Below are 13,766 nucleotides of genomic sequence, written 5' to 3' on the forward strand. Positions count from 1 at the left end.
TGCCACACAGACACGATCTCTAGGCTGTCCTCGATGCCCAACACTCGTCTCCTCCGATCATCATCGTTCTGATTTATTTGATGAGGGCTGTCCTCGATGCTTTCCTCCTGAGTAATGTCCCGCTCTGGTTTGAAACGAAAAGACTGAACAGAAGACATTTTATATGTCGCTCAATGGAAGAGAGCAATGGACCGAGACCCATGCAACCATTTGATGTCATTACCCAGAGTGCATTGCGATGGTAATAACAATGGCGACCTACAAGATGAAGGATTTAAAAAAATATTTAAATAACTAAAATTTTCATGTGGTTTAAATAACATATTAATATAATTGAAGGTATATACACCATATTAAGGCCTACAAGTCTTAACAGGGCTGTTCCCTTTAAATAAATTAAATTACATTACATTACATTACAGGCATTTAGCAGACGCTCTTATCCAGAGCGACGTACAACAAGTGCATAGGTTTCAAGATGTAGAGGCGCAAAAGAAACACTAGAGTGAAGTAAGGATCGTAGTGCCAGAAGTGACCACATCGATCAGGACTCCAACCCTGTAGAGTAAGCTTGTTCAGCAGCAAGAATCCTACCAAGTACAAAGTACAAACTAGCACTGGAATCACACCTAATCATACAAAAACAATCCTACCAGATACACTAACATAATCAAATTATCCTAGCTAGGTACAATGAGCTGAACTATAGGCTAGGGAGGGGTGGGGAGAGGTGCAGCCTGAAGAGATGAGTCTTCAGTCTGCGTTTGAAAGTGGTGAGATTCTCTGCTGTTCTGACCATCACGGGGAGGTCATTCCACCAGCGAGGGGCCAGGACAGACAGCAGACGGGAGCGGGAAGTGCAGACGCGAAGAGGGGGAGGTGCCAAGCGTCCAGAGGTGGCAGAACGGAGAGGTCTGGCTGGTGTGTAGGGTCTGATGATCCTCTGAATGTACCCTGGTGCTGACCCCTTAGCTGCCTGGTATGCAAGCACCAAGGACTTAAATTTGATGCGAGCCATAACAGGCAGCCAGTGGAGGTCAGTGAGCAGGGGGGTGACATGGGAATGTCTGGGGAGGTTGTAGACCAACGCGCTGCAGCATTCTGGATGAGCTGCAGGGGTCTGATGGCGGATGCTGGCAGACCAGCCAGTAGCGAGTTGCAGTAGTCCAAGCGGGACAGGACCATCGCTTGAACCAGGAGCTGGGTTGCGTAGGTGGTGAGGAAGGGGCGGATTCTCCGGATGTTGTACAGGAAGAACCTGCACGTTCGACTCACCGCCGTGATGTTCTGGGAGAGGGACAGTCTGTTGTCCATCACCACTCCAAGGTTTTTTGCGGTGGGTGATGATGACACCACAGTGTCCCCCAGGGAAATAGAAAAGTCAAGAAGGTTAGAGGATGGAGCAGGGATGAAGATCATCTCCGTCTTGCCTGGGTTCAGCTTAAGATGGTGGTTATCCATCCAGCTCTGGATGTCCCTCAGGCAGGCAGAGATGCGAGCAGAGACCTGAGTGTCAGAGGGCGGGAAGGAGAGAAAGAGTTGGGTGTCATCGGCATAACAATGATAGGACAACCATGGGCAGAGATTACAGGACCAAGAGATTGGGTGTACAGGGAGAATAGGAGGGGACCAAGGACAGAGCCCTGGGGAACTCCTGTGGCAAGGGGGCGAGGTGCTGATACTGCACCAGCCCAGGCGACTTGGAAGGAGCGACCGGAGAGGTAGGACTCAATCCAGTCAAGTGCTGTGCCACAGATCCCCATAGCTGCCAGGGAGGACAGGAGGATGGGATGGTTGACGGTGTCAAAGGCAGCAGAAAGGTCTAGGAGGATCAGGACAGATGAATGGGAGGCTGCTTGTGCGGCGTGAAGCGACTCATTGACCGAGAGGAGTGCGGTCTCTGTCGAGTGGCCAGGTCTGAAGCCAGACTGGTAGGGGTCTAGGAGGTTGTTCAGGAGAGAAAAGAGGAGAGTTGATTAGAAGCAGCTCGTTCAATTGTTTTGGATAGGAAAGGGAGAAGGGAGACAGGACGGTAGTTCTGGATGACAGAGGGTCCAGAGTGGGCTTTTTCAGCAGTGGGGTGACGTGGGCCAGCTTGAAAGAGGAGGGGAAACATCCAGAAGACAAGGAGGAGTTCACGAGGGAGGTGACATATGGGAGGATGTCAGGTGTGATGGTCTGGAGGAGAGAGGAAGGGATGGGGTCAAGAGCACAGGTGGTAGGGCGGTGGGAGAGTAGGAGCTGGGAAACATCAGAGTCAGTGAGGGAGAGAAAGTGGAGAAACAAGGGGAGGGAACAGAGCTGGGGAGTGGGGAAGGGTGGTGGTGGACGTGAAGGAGCTGCGGATGTCTGCAATTTTTCTCATCGAAGAAAACTGCAAAGTCATCTGCAGCGAGGGAGGACTGAGGTGGGGAAGGAGTGCTGAGGAGAGAGGAGAAAATGGAGAACAGCTGATGAGGGTTAGAGGCAGATTTATGGATTTTTGTTTGATAATAATTAATTTTGGCAGAGGTTACAGCGGTAGAAAATGTAGCTAGTAGAGACTGGTAGGCAGACAGGTCGGATTGAGCCATGGATTTCCTCCACTTCCTCTCCGCTGCACGTAGGCTGGCCCGGTTGGTTCGGAGGGGGTCAGACATCCACGGACTGGGAGGGGACGAGCGTGCCTGCCTGGAGACTAGAGGACAGAGAGAGTCAAGTGCTGAGGAGAGCGAGGAAGACAGAGTGGAGGATGCAGAGTCAGTGGGAAGGTTGGAGAAGGATTCAAGAGTGGGGAGTGAAGCAGTGACACTGGAAGCGAGAGAGGAGGGAGAGAGGGAGCGGAGATTCCGGCGGACCATGACAGTAGGAGTGGATGGAGGGGAGGGAGGGAGGGGAGTAAGAGGGAGGGAGAAGGAAATGAAGTGGTGGTCAGACTGGTGCAGAGGGGTCACTGTGGGATTGGAAGAGGAGCAATTCCTCAGGATAACCAGGTCTAGGAGATTGCCAGCTTTGTGTGTTGGTGGGGAGTGCATTAGGGAGAGATCGAATGAGTGAAGTAGAGGCAGGAAGGCTGCGGAGTGGGAGGCATCAAGGTGGATGTTGAAGTCTCCCAGGAGGATCAGTGGGGTGCCATCCTCTGGGAAGGAGCTCAGCAGGGTGTCGAGCTCATCAAGGAAGTTTCCCAGGGGCCCTGGAGGGCGATAGATAACTACAATATACAAGTTAACAGGATAGGTGATTGAGACAGAGTGGTATTCAAAGGTAGAGATGGAGAGGTGAGAGAGGGGGAGAACAGAGAATTTCCAGGAGGGAGAGATCAGCAAACCTGTGCCCCCACCACGGCCAGATGGGCGGGGGTGTGAGAGAAGGAGAAGGAGGAGGAGAGGGCTGCAGGGGTTGCAGTGTTGCCTGGTGTGATCCAGGTCTCAGTGAGGGCAAGGAAATGTAAAGAGAGGAGGGACGCGTAGGCTGAAATGAAGTCAGCCTTCCGCGTAGCAGACTGGCAGTTCCATAGCCCTCCTGCGACCGTGAAGTTGTCACAGGGGGTCAATGAGGGATAGCGAAGGTTGGAGGGGTTACGTCGCCGCGGGGGGCCTCGCCTGCAGAAGCGAGTTCTGAAGGGGAGAGAACAGGTTGGGATGGGATGGGCACATAGCATAGCAGTGAGGACACAATGACACAAACTGGGAGGGAGCGACGCTAGCGTCGCTCCAAGCCAGACTACAAGCCCTAATTAGCAAATCATTTTGGAAATGTGTCTTGTGTTTACTCAGCTGCCCTTTGTGGAATGTTGCATTTTATCTAAAGATTTGAAACCATTAAAAACCATTTAATTTTTTTATTTAGCAGTTTTAACTGCTAACACGCTTGTTTCATGTCCAGCACTCTGAATACCCAACACAACTGCATCAACAGTTACTTATTCAATATGCAAAATAAATTTAGTTGATTTAATTTAATTTTTATCAAAGATATCAATTATTAGTTGCCCAATTTGTTGATAAGCAGAGCAACCTGTTGGATCAACTTTTATCAAATGTATTAACAACTTACAACCAGATTAAAATTTAGAAATGTATTCAGTTACAACAAATATTCATGTCTGATCTAAAAAAAAAAAAAAGAGGTTCAACTAAAAAATATATGAATGTTGCAGACTGATTACAGTCACAAGAAATTAATGAAATAAAATACCAAACCACAGCTTTCTCCCAAAATAGTCCCATATGAAACCAAGATCAAAGTCCAAAGAAAGCCGAATATTCCAAAAAGCCAGGGATGAAAATGTAAAAATGTCAGGTGAACTACTTTCTTCCTCCTTACTCTGATTATCTAAAGAAAAGTCTGCAATTTTAAGTTATTATATGAGGGAGGCGGCGTGGTTGAGAGAGAGGGGCCAACCTGGCTACTTTAATTTGGTGAGGTGTGAAGTGAGGGTGTGTGGATGCAGACAGGGACTGTCTTATCTGAAAACTTGACAAATTTTCAAGTTTCAATTTTCATAAAGTTGCTATGTTGTTGGAAGCAGGGCTAAGCACTATGATCAGTTCAATAAAGATCAGTTTTGGGATGGCAGGTATGCCATCCCACCAAGTAATGCTTGCTGGGGCAGCATTTCCCCATACCCCGAGATGGGCAGTATTTCTGTTACTTGTATTTGAAATACGTATTTCAACTACTTTTGAGTATTTTGTATTTTGCTGATTGTAGTGACACAAATGAGCTGCAATGTTTTGGGTGCACCTAAATTAGGTGAAATTGGTGAAAGGTGAAAAATGAAAAAGTTAGGTGCACCAATGTAAAAAGTTTGTCTGGAGCTCTGTAGGCTGTTGCATAGCTAGTGGTTAGCAAGTTAGCTTGTCAGTTTGGTTGCTAATGGGAAGAGGGAGATTGGGAGCTTGTACACATTTTATGTTCATGATAACCTTATCAAGAGATGTCTGACCATCTAATTCTTTGCACTCCCTAACTTAGTTGTTGCTCAGTTGATGAGAGCCACTTAAAATGAATAGTGGCTAGCTTCCCTTGAACAACATTAGCCTAGTAGTTATGCTGTATCACCATGTGTGCATGCGTGGATATGTGTGCAAGTGTGTTTATGCCTGGGTAAAATATGTACATATACAGTACAGGCATATGCATATACAGTAGCATTCTACTTCCTGTTCTTCCTTCCTGTATGGTGCAAACTCTCACCAGAGCCTTGTGTACATTATAAAAATCTGAATGTTCTTCCATTTTTTACAAATTCAGAATACCCAATGTTACAAATGTATTTTCCTGTATTTTGAAAATACATGTATTTTATCTTGATACATTTTCTGGCTCCAGTATTTTATATTTTATTTTGATACAGTTAGTTGAGGGGTATTTTGTATTTTGTAACAAGATACATTTTGATGTATCTTTGCCCATCTCTGCCCATACCTATACAATACTGAGAGTTTGGCACTTTCTAGCATTTCCTACAGAAATGACCAAAATGGCTCCCATCCCTTGAGAACATCAACTTCTGTACCTTCTGACCTCATGTAAACAGACAGAATTCACAAATAGCTTCTCAGGTCCACAAAATAAAGCCCATTTTGTGATTTTTTTTTTTTCTACCTTTTTCTCCTGGCGATTACATCATCACAGGGCTGGCCCTAGGATTTTGGTGGCCCTACACAAGTCTGTAACCTCTCCTCAAAGTACATCTCAGATCAAAGTCGCTAATTGCAGGATACTCAAAAGTACAGGCAAAATGGACATATTAAAAAGTGCACATTATGGTCACCATGTTTTGCGTGGAAGCCAGGTAGCTTGCTAGCTAACTAACAATTGCCAAACATAATTAAAACTACTGCTTTTACAGCTGTATTGTCTTAGTTATATTTATGAAAGGTATTCTCTATCATTTCACATGCAAACCTCACATAATACTGTTTCATTACTAGGGATTGTTTCGATTTTGACAATACTCGTGTTAAAAAAAAAAAATCCTTTGAAACTTGAACTGATAGTCTACTCTGTGAAGCACCTTTGTGACAGTAAAAAGGGCTATCCAGATAAAATTTAATTGAATGGCATAATCTACTTTCTATATTAAAACAACATTAACAACAGTGTAATGTGGCTTGGGTCGGAGTTTGTGGCCACACATTATTATGAGTAAATAACCAATTTGTACTGGAAGCTAAAAGATTTTTTAAAATGACACAACAGAACAGTCCTGCAGCTTTTGCTTTGGGTGTTAAAAGTTTAGTGCTAAGCTCACTGAGGTGATTCAATCCCTGTTTTCCCATACCACAAACGGCAGGGAGGGGGTGCTTGTTAAATGAATGACCAGAGCGAAACTCCGAAACTCCATATTCGGCATAGTTGTCCTGAATCATCTACTAATGAAGCTAGAACACTGAGTTTGTGTTTTCAACTCATATTTTGGTTGCAGGAGCAATGAATGTCTGAGTTGAACAATCTAGGCATGCCGGCGTGCCACTAGGGGGTTTGCGCTAAGTGGTTAAAGGCAAGTTCAAAGCAAAACATAAGCAGCTGTGCCTCCATGTTTACGATGCCACTGTGACAATGAGCCGGAAGTACATATGTGCCGTTATATATATATATATTTCTTTGCAAGATCTTTTCAAAGATTTTGTGAGGGAATGCAAAAGTTTTGCGAGGATTTTCTTTTTTTTCTTACCCATGTCCCTTTAGGGCCTCTGTTGAGTGATAATTTGTCTGTAGGCTAATTTCTTTAAATCTGCACATGTAAGGGTGTAATATATTTTTCCTAATGAAAGTGATTTAGGCCACAATAATTTACACAACAATGTACTCTATGGCCACATTTCACCCCTCCTATATGTAGATATCAAATAAATAAATTCATAGCCAGGAGGTAAAATAAGATTATGAAAGATGATTTCTTGTCAGCTCCCAAATAATTCAATTTTAAAAGAAAATGTAATTATGTCATGGCATCCTGCTGGATAAGAGACAGTGTGTGTTATGTTAGAAATGTTTTATTCGGAATATAGTTCTGTAATAACAGTCTGTTTAATGTAATCTGTTGAGAGTGTTGTCGATTATGAAACACTAATACATTTTCTGTTCTTTGCAGATTCAGAAGAACCAAGGGTCTTTAATGGTGAGGGATCTCTATGCTCTGCCTGGAAGGGAAGGGGGGGCTGCAGAGCTTAAACTGCATTTTATCAATAAAAAATCAACAAGCAGTAAGCACTTAACTAACAGTGCTATTTATTTGTTTAGCGAATGCGAAGTGCTTAAGCAAAGCAGTTGCCACCTATTCTCCTGTATGGAGAGTGACTAGTCCTCTTAGTTTTTGGAGAGGACTGGCTTCAATGATATGCTCCATTGTTTGCTCCTCTCCACAAGCACTCAGTGGACTTAGGCTGCTGTCCCCCCTGTGAAGACTGGCTAAGCAGGGGCCATAGCCAGTCCAGAATTTATTGAGTGCTGAACATTTTTTTAATGCCTGGGACTTGTTTGGTGGGGGCTGACACCAGGGGCTCTATCTCAGTAACCAAAATGCAGTTGTGCTAGTTAGCAGCTGTCATTTTCCCATCTAGTGCCTCCGCTGTTAAAATAGCAAATGACCCTGTGCCAAAGTGGGGGGGGTTGGTCTTTAAATGAGTGTATTGCTATTTTGATGCAACTACAAGTGTTTGCACTATGACTAACCAAAATGTGGTGTGAGCACTAGTGGTGTGTCGTTCATGAACAATTTGTTCTTTTTGAACAAATTATTGTTAATTGTTTATGGCTGTTCTTATACTGCATTGTGGACCTGTATTTTTTTTTTCTTACATCCGTCTGTAATGAGAAGAATGACAATAATGCAACTTGAACAATTTTTAATTTTAATTGACTGTAGTTAAAATGATAGCAACAGTTCTGGCACAAATCATGGACAGAGACAGAGTTTGATGATTAATTCAGTATTTTACAATGATCTCTCTTTTTGGCATAAATGTAATAAACCTAATATCAATAAAAAACAAAAATGTAGAAATAATTAGCATTCAGTGAAACACGCAATAATCATTACACATTCCTATATGTATTATCATACTGACATAATTGAGTAGTCTAACATACTGTATCATACCGGTGGAAATCTTATAGCTTGATGTATTGCTTTGTCCTGTATTTTTCTACATAAAACAAATTATGTTTGCTGATGCTCACAGAATATGATTACCACTCGTTGTCAATGGTTTTGCCAAGAATGGTGTAGAAGAACTTGACTGGCCTGCGCACAGAGCCACAGTGCCCGACCTCATTAATGCTCTTCTGGCTGAATGGATGCAAATCCGTGCACCAATGCTCCAACATCTAGAATAAAGCCTTTCCAGAAGAGTGGAGGTTATTATGGCAACAAATATGGGACCAACTTCATATTAATGCCCATAATTTTGGATGAGATGTTGGATGTCAGGTTTCTACATATTTTGGACATGTAGTGTACTAATCGTGTGTGAGAATATACATATAGAAGGGTATATAGGAGGTGGTTTTACCTCTTCTATACCCTTCCGTATGTATGTGGTATTTACATTCTATATCAAGATGTGACAACTGTGTTGCATGTGGACAGACTTGCTGTTTACTCGCTTAGCAATGTCTATGAGTAAGTAAAGCAAGTCATACCTGTGCTGATTTGGAACCAGAAGACAAATAATGGAAATTAAAGTATTTAAAACATGATGAAACCACCACTCATCCAATCCCGCTCAGTTCAGTTAAGCCATACCATTGTGAATTAATAATGGACTCTGCGTTTATCATTTTTCTTTCTTTCATCTCCGCAACACAGAGTCAGTTTACTTCACTGGCATTGGTTTTATTTTGTTCAGTGAAACAAAAGATATTATTATGATTATTTCTTAGTTATAGAATGTAGCATTTAAGCTACTTAGCCACAAGTTTAATAGGAAATGAAACTGACCCATACTTATCATATAGGCAATGTTCTAATTCTGAATGAAAGAAAACTCAAACAAATTGTTGGAATTTCTTAACAAAAATGATGGTGAAGATAAATGACAGAGTCGGGAGTTCCTTTTTATAATTCAATAGGATGACTGGTCGGGAAGAGGTACAAGTACGATCTTCAAAAGTATGAAGTCCAATACATGAGTTTATATAGTTTTCGGAGACAAAGAACTGTTGTTCCAGCCTATGCAAAGATTTCATTTACTAGCCAATCATAAATTAGGATCAGGGAGCCCATACCAAGACTTGACTATGCGGGCTGTGGGACAAGCAAGGATTCATTAAAATATGTTTATTTTCTGAATCCAGTGGTTCCAACAGTCAGTGGCCATGTTAAAATTTTCAGCACTCTGAATACTGAACACAAGCGATATTGCGTGCTAATACCCCTTATTAACCTATATGTAAAATATATTTTTTTTTATTTAATAATAATAATTATTATTATTATTATTATTATTATTATTGAAAATGACAATTATCAATTAAATCACCAAATTCATTGATAGGTCAGTGCACTGGTGTAATCAACAAACACGTCAAAACAAGCTGTATATAAGGTTTCAAGATTAAATAATTGAATTCAATATGAAGCAATCAATTAGCTAAATTAATTGAAATCATACATTCTTTATTGAATGCAGGCACACTACTTCTAAATTACATAACAGAAGACATTACACAAAACATTAAACAATTAATCTATAAATACCAGAAAAGAGAGTGAGAGATGGATAAGCCAACCTTGCGAAAGTATCACCCACTTCCAGTTTAAGCGCAACGGGATGAAAGAAAACCAGCTAAAAAAACACAACCAAGGAACCACCACCAAAATAAAAAGAGAAAAACTCTTCTTCAAGGCCCCGAAACCAACACAACACAACTTTTTCCTGTGGCCATCTTAAATACCTTACCCAGCATGGCTTGAGGATGTTTGCCCTTATTGGGCGATGCTGAGTTAAGGTGTAGGAGAGAAGGAAAGGAGGGTCAGACTCATTTATGACAAGGACTGGCCTACCTAAAGATTGCATTCAAACTTAAAGAGGAATTGGGAAAGGGAAATGTTAGGCATGTAGCCATGCTGGGTCTCCGACCCTCAATATGACATCCTGTGTCCTTTGGTTTGTCTCTTCTGAGGAGGTGAGACCCATAGATTGTCTGCCTAGATTAGGGTATCAGTGGATTTGAAATCACCATTGCTTTTTATTGCTTGTGACAGGGAGGCCGAGCCACATTCTTATTCACCATTTCCCTCTCTAAGGCTATAATTTAAGCACTCCGTATCTGACAGGGCCTAGAGGTCCTTTAATCTCCTAAAGCACTTTTATTTATACTACAGCTGGAGAATCTCCTCTGGCTTACATTCCAACTGGAACATGGCATGAGGTGCAACAGCATACACTTAGATATATAGACTTTTAACAGTAAATTTTCAGAAGTACGTTTATCAAGTCTATATGATATTTTATATAATTGCTTGTATAACATTTTCAGTGGGTCAGTTTTTTAATCACAACCCAGCACTCCCACCTCTTGAAACAAAATTCTGAGATATCAGACATACTTTCTTAAAATACAATTAGATACTTTAAGAAAAGGGGAAGGGGAATTGGGATAAGGTTAGTCTGCCTCACAGGTTTGATTAGTATCTCTGTGAATGCTAGCATTCTCAAAGATACCCCTCTCAGTTCTTCGGCAGGGAAATTGTTTGTTTTCCTTCAGTAATCTGTTTTGGAGGTGTATTGATGAATGTCATTTGAACGAACACAAAAAAATAACATGACTATAAAAGTCAGGCACCACAAGGCTTAAATTTTTCTGATCATTAACTTACATACTAAATATGCATATAATCTACAACCATTCTCCTAAATGTATAATATAAAAAATGTATATGTAAAAAAAAAAAAAGCTATAATCAGAGTGACAATAGAAAGTGGCAAAACAATTTGAGAAAATAAATTTGAATGAAATTCCAGTCCCAGCAATAGCTTGACCTGCTTGGAACACTTTAATAACAGTGAATCTTTTCTGGACCTCTTTTACAAGACCTTTTGCACTATGGACACTTTTTTCAGCTTTATGATTTCAACCTTAGCATTAACATTTACATGCAAAGTTCAAAGTTCCCATTTCATGGGCCCTAATGCTATCACTTAGATTTTCCAATTTGTCTATTTCATAATCTATGCTCACTGACCATATATGTGACTCTTAAGTGAAAATTAGGAATATGCAGGGTCTGTAAAAGAACTTGTCCCATATAGGTCAAAGAGTAAGGGTTTGGGGTAAAACAGACTGGTCTCCTAGAACAATAGTTTTCACTAATAATCACTTCGCCTGTCCCACACCAGTAAGTGTGTGATAATTTGTACCACCCAGAGATTTGGCCACTTCAAAACTGTTGAACCAACCGGAGATATCAGTAGATAGGATCACGTGACATGACAGGTGAACATGGCGTGCTAGGTGATTGCTACTCATCAGACCGAAATTTGTTCGTCCAAAATAACCTGTTAAATAGATATTTTTCCTGATTAATTACTCAAACTCCGCTGTCTGAAGTCGGCATTAAACAAATGTCTACCCAAGAACGTAAAACCAGGCAGACAGCAAAGTCCCAGAAGAAAAAAGACCACAAGTCTGCTCACACAATGCTCACACAATGGAATCATCAGAAGACATCCAAGATGAAACGCTGCGATGGGCTCAGTGTCTGTGTTCGGAGAAACAGGATATCAAAAAGGGATTTGAGAATAAATTTGATACTCTCCAGAAGTCTATCCAGACAATGAGTAAAGGCACTTAACAGAATCTCTAATGCTGAGAAACACATAAGTTCCCTAGAAGACCAAGCCAACACCGACGGTGCGACGGTAAAACAACTGTCCAAGGTCGTGAAACTTTTGCATGAACGGCTTATTGATCTCGAGAGCAGAGGAAGAAGGAATAACATCAGACTCACCGGGCTGAAGGAAGGCGCTAAACAAAATCCTCCGATATATTCTGGATTTAGAAGATAGCGACCCGCTCCCCGAGATCGACCGGGCTCATCGGACCCTCAGACCCAAATCGAACCCCGGAGAACCCCCTCAAACCATCATCGTGCACCTGCTTTGGTGGGGCGACAGACAGATCATCTTACAGGCCTCTAGAAAGAAGCAGACGTTGCTTTGGGAGGGCCAGCGCTTCTTCGTTCGACAGGATTTGGCAATGGAGGTTCAAAAACAAAGCGCTGCCTACAAGGATATCATTGACAAAAAGTGAAGACCACCGGTCTGCAATTTGGATTACTTCATCCTGTGAAGTTTGTTATTGTTATTGTTATTATTATTGTTATTGTTAATGTTTTTGTTGCGTCTGTATGATAACAGCACGTGAAGTTAATCATCCAAATAGAAACAAAAGTTAATTTCATCTTGTCGAGCTCCGCCGGCGGAGCTCTCGACCCCAGAGGGTTAACACAACACTGCCAATGATGATCCAGTGACAGCACTAACCGCTCAGTCCACCAGAGACTCTATAACTATGCCCGCCACCCACTCCTGCCCCTCAAATATAGGAGAGACTAAAAAGATACGTTTTGAGCCTAGCTTTAAATAAAGTGATAGTGTTTGCGCCCCGAACATGGGCAGGCAACTTGTTCCACAGGAGGGTAGCACAATTGGAGAAGGCTCTACCACCTATGGTACTTTTAGCTATTCTAGGAATAACAAGGAGGCCTGCACCCTGCGAATGGAGCATTCGTGAGGGAATATAAAGAAGTAGTAAATCATTTAGAGGGCATGTTTATAAGTTAGTAGACTGTCTTTCCAGTCCTGGAGGAATACCTGTAATTTAGTAGAATGCCATTTGTGCTCAAGTTGGCATGAAGATTGTTTGAGAGCACGAGTAGGGTCATTGTACCTGGGTGCTAATTTCTTATAGCGGACTTTCCTCTTCATAAGAGGTGCGATAGTATCCAGGGTTCTGGAAAGTACATAATTTATGTTGTCTGTCAGCTGATAAATTGAGCTAATGCTTGCATTTTTGTATGCGTGTGGGCGGGAGCCCATGTAAATGGAATGTAAATGGAATTCAGAACATTGTCAAAAGATATAAAATCTTGATATTGACATAGCCACGTTACAGGAGACCCATTTGAATATGGAAGAATCACTCAAATTAAAGCAAAGATGGGTGGGCCAAATGTTCTCCACCCCAAAATCTAGAGGCACTAGAGGTGTTAGTATTTTGATATCTAAGAAAATATCCTTTAATCTAATTGATTTGTTTAGTGATAAGGAAGGTCGATATTTGGTGTTACATGGTACATTGCAGAATGAAAAATGCACACTAGTTAATATTTATGCACCAAATTCTCCCTAAGCATCTTTTCTGTGTCCTCTTGGCACCCTCTTGGCACAGTATGCTGACAGCCCTATTCTGTTGGGTGGTGATTTTAATCTACTTAAAGATGCCTCAGTAGACCGCTCAGGCCACCCTCTTCCAATAAACAGAACACTACCAAGCGCCTTTAAAGAGTTGTTAGAATCACTGGTATTGGCTGATGTATGGCGGTTACTGAATCCTCACTCCCGTGAATATACATTCTATTCCAAGGTGCACAACTCTTATTGTAGAATTGACTACCTCTTAACATCCAGCTCTCTTATTGAAAATGTAATTAATGCTGAAATACATAGTATAGTTATATCAGATCATGCCCCCCAGTCAATTACTTTTAGCCTAATTGCTGACGAAAACAAATCTAAACAATGGAGATTCAATAATTCACTGTTAAAAGATGA

At 41.7% G+C, this 13,766-nt stretch overlaps 1 protein-coding gene and 1 pseudogene across 14 annotated transcripts in view; one reads left to right on the forward strand and one right to left on the reverse strand.

Annotated features, from left to right (window-relative positions):
- map2k5 (mitogen-activated protein kinase kinase 5) overlaps window positions 1-13,766 on the forward strand; it is a 235,386-nt gene that overhangs the window by 120,493 nt on the left and 101,127 nt on the right. For 11 of the 14 annotated variants that reach the window (XR_010330020.1, XR_010330021.1, XM_064335646.1 and 8 more), the window contains one exon: window positions 7,082-7,108. The exons of the other annotated variants lie outside the window; for them this stretch is intronic. Coding sequence is in view for 9 of the 11 variants with exons in the window: in XM_064335646.1 (XP_064191716.1) it covers window positions 7,082-7,108 (27 nt within the window). In the remaining 2 variants the exon portion in view is untranslated. The remainder of the gene's footprint in view (window positions 1-7,081; window positions 7,109-13,766) is intronic. 14 annotated transcript variants of the gene reach the window in all.
- LOC135254988 (uncharacterized) lies at window positions 407-1,713 on the reverse strand (annotated as a pseudogene).

This window comes from Anguilla rostrata, chromosome 5 (genome assembly GCF_018555375.3).
Source record: "Anguilla rostrata isolate EN2019 chromosome 5, ASM1855537v3, whole genome shotgun sequence".
NCBI lineage: Eukaryota > Metazoa > Chordata > Actinopteri > Anguilliformes > Anguillidae > Anguilla > Anguilla rostrata.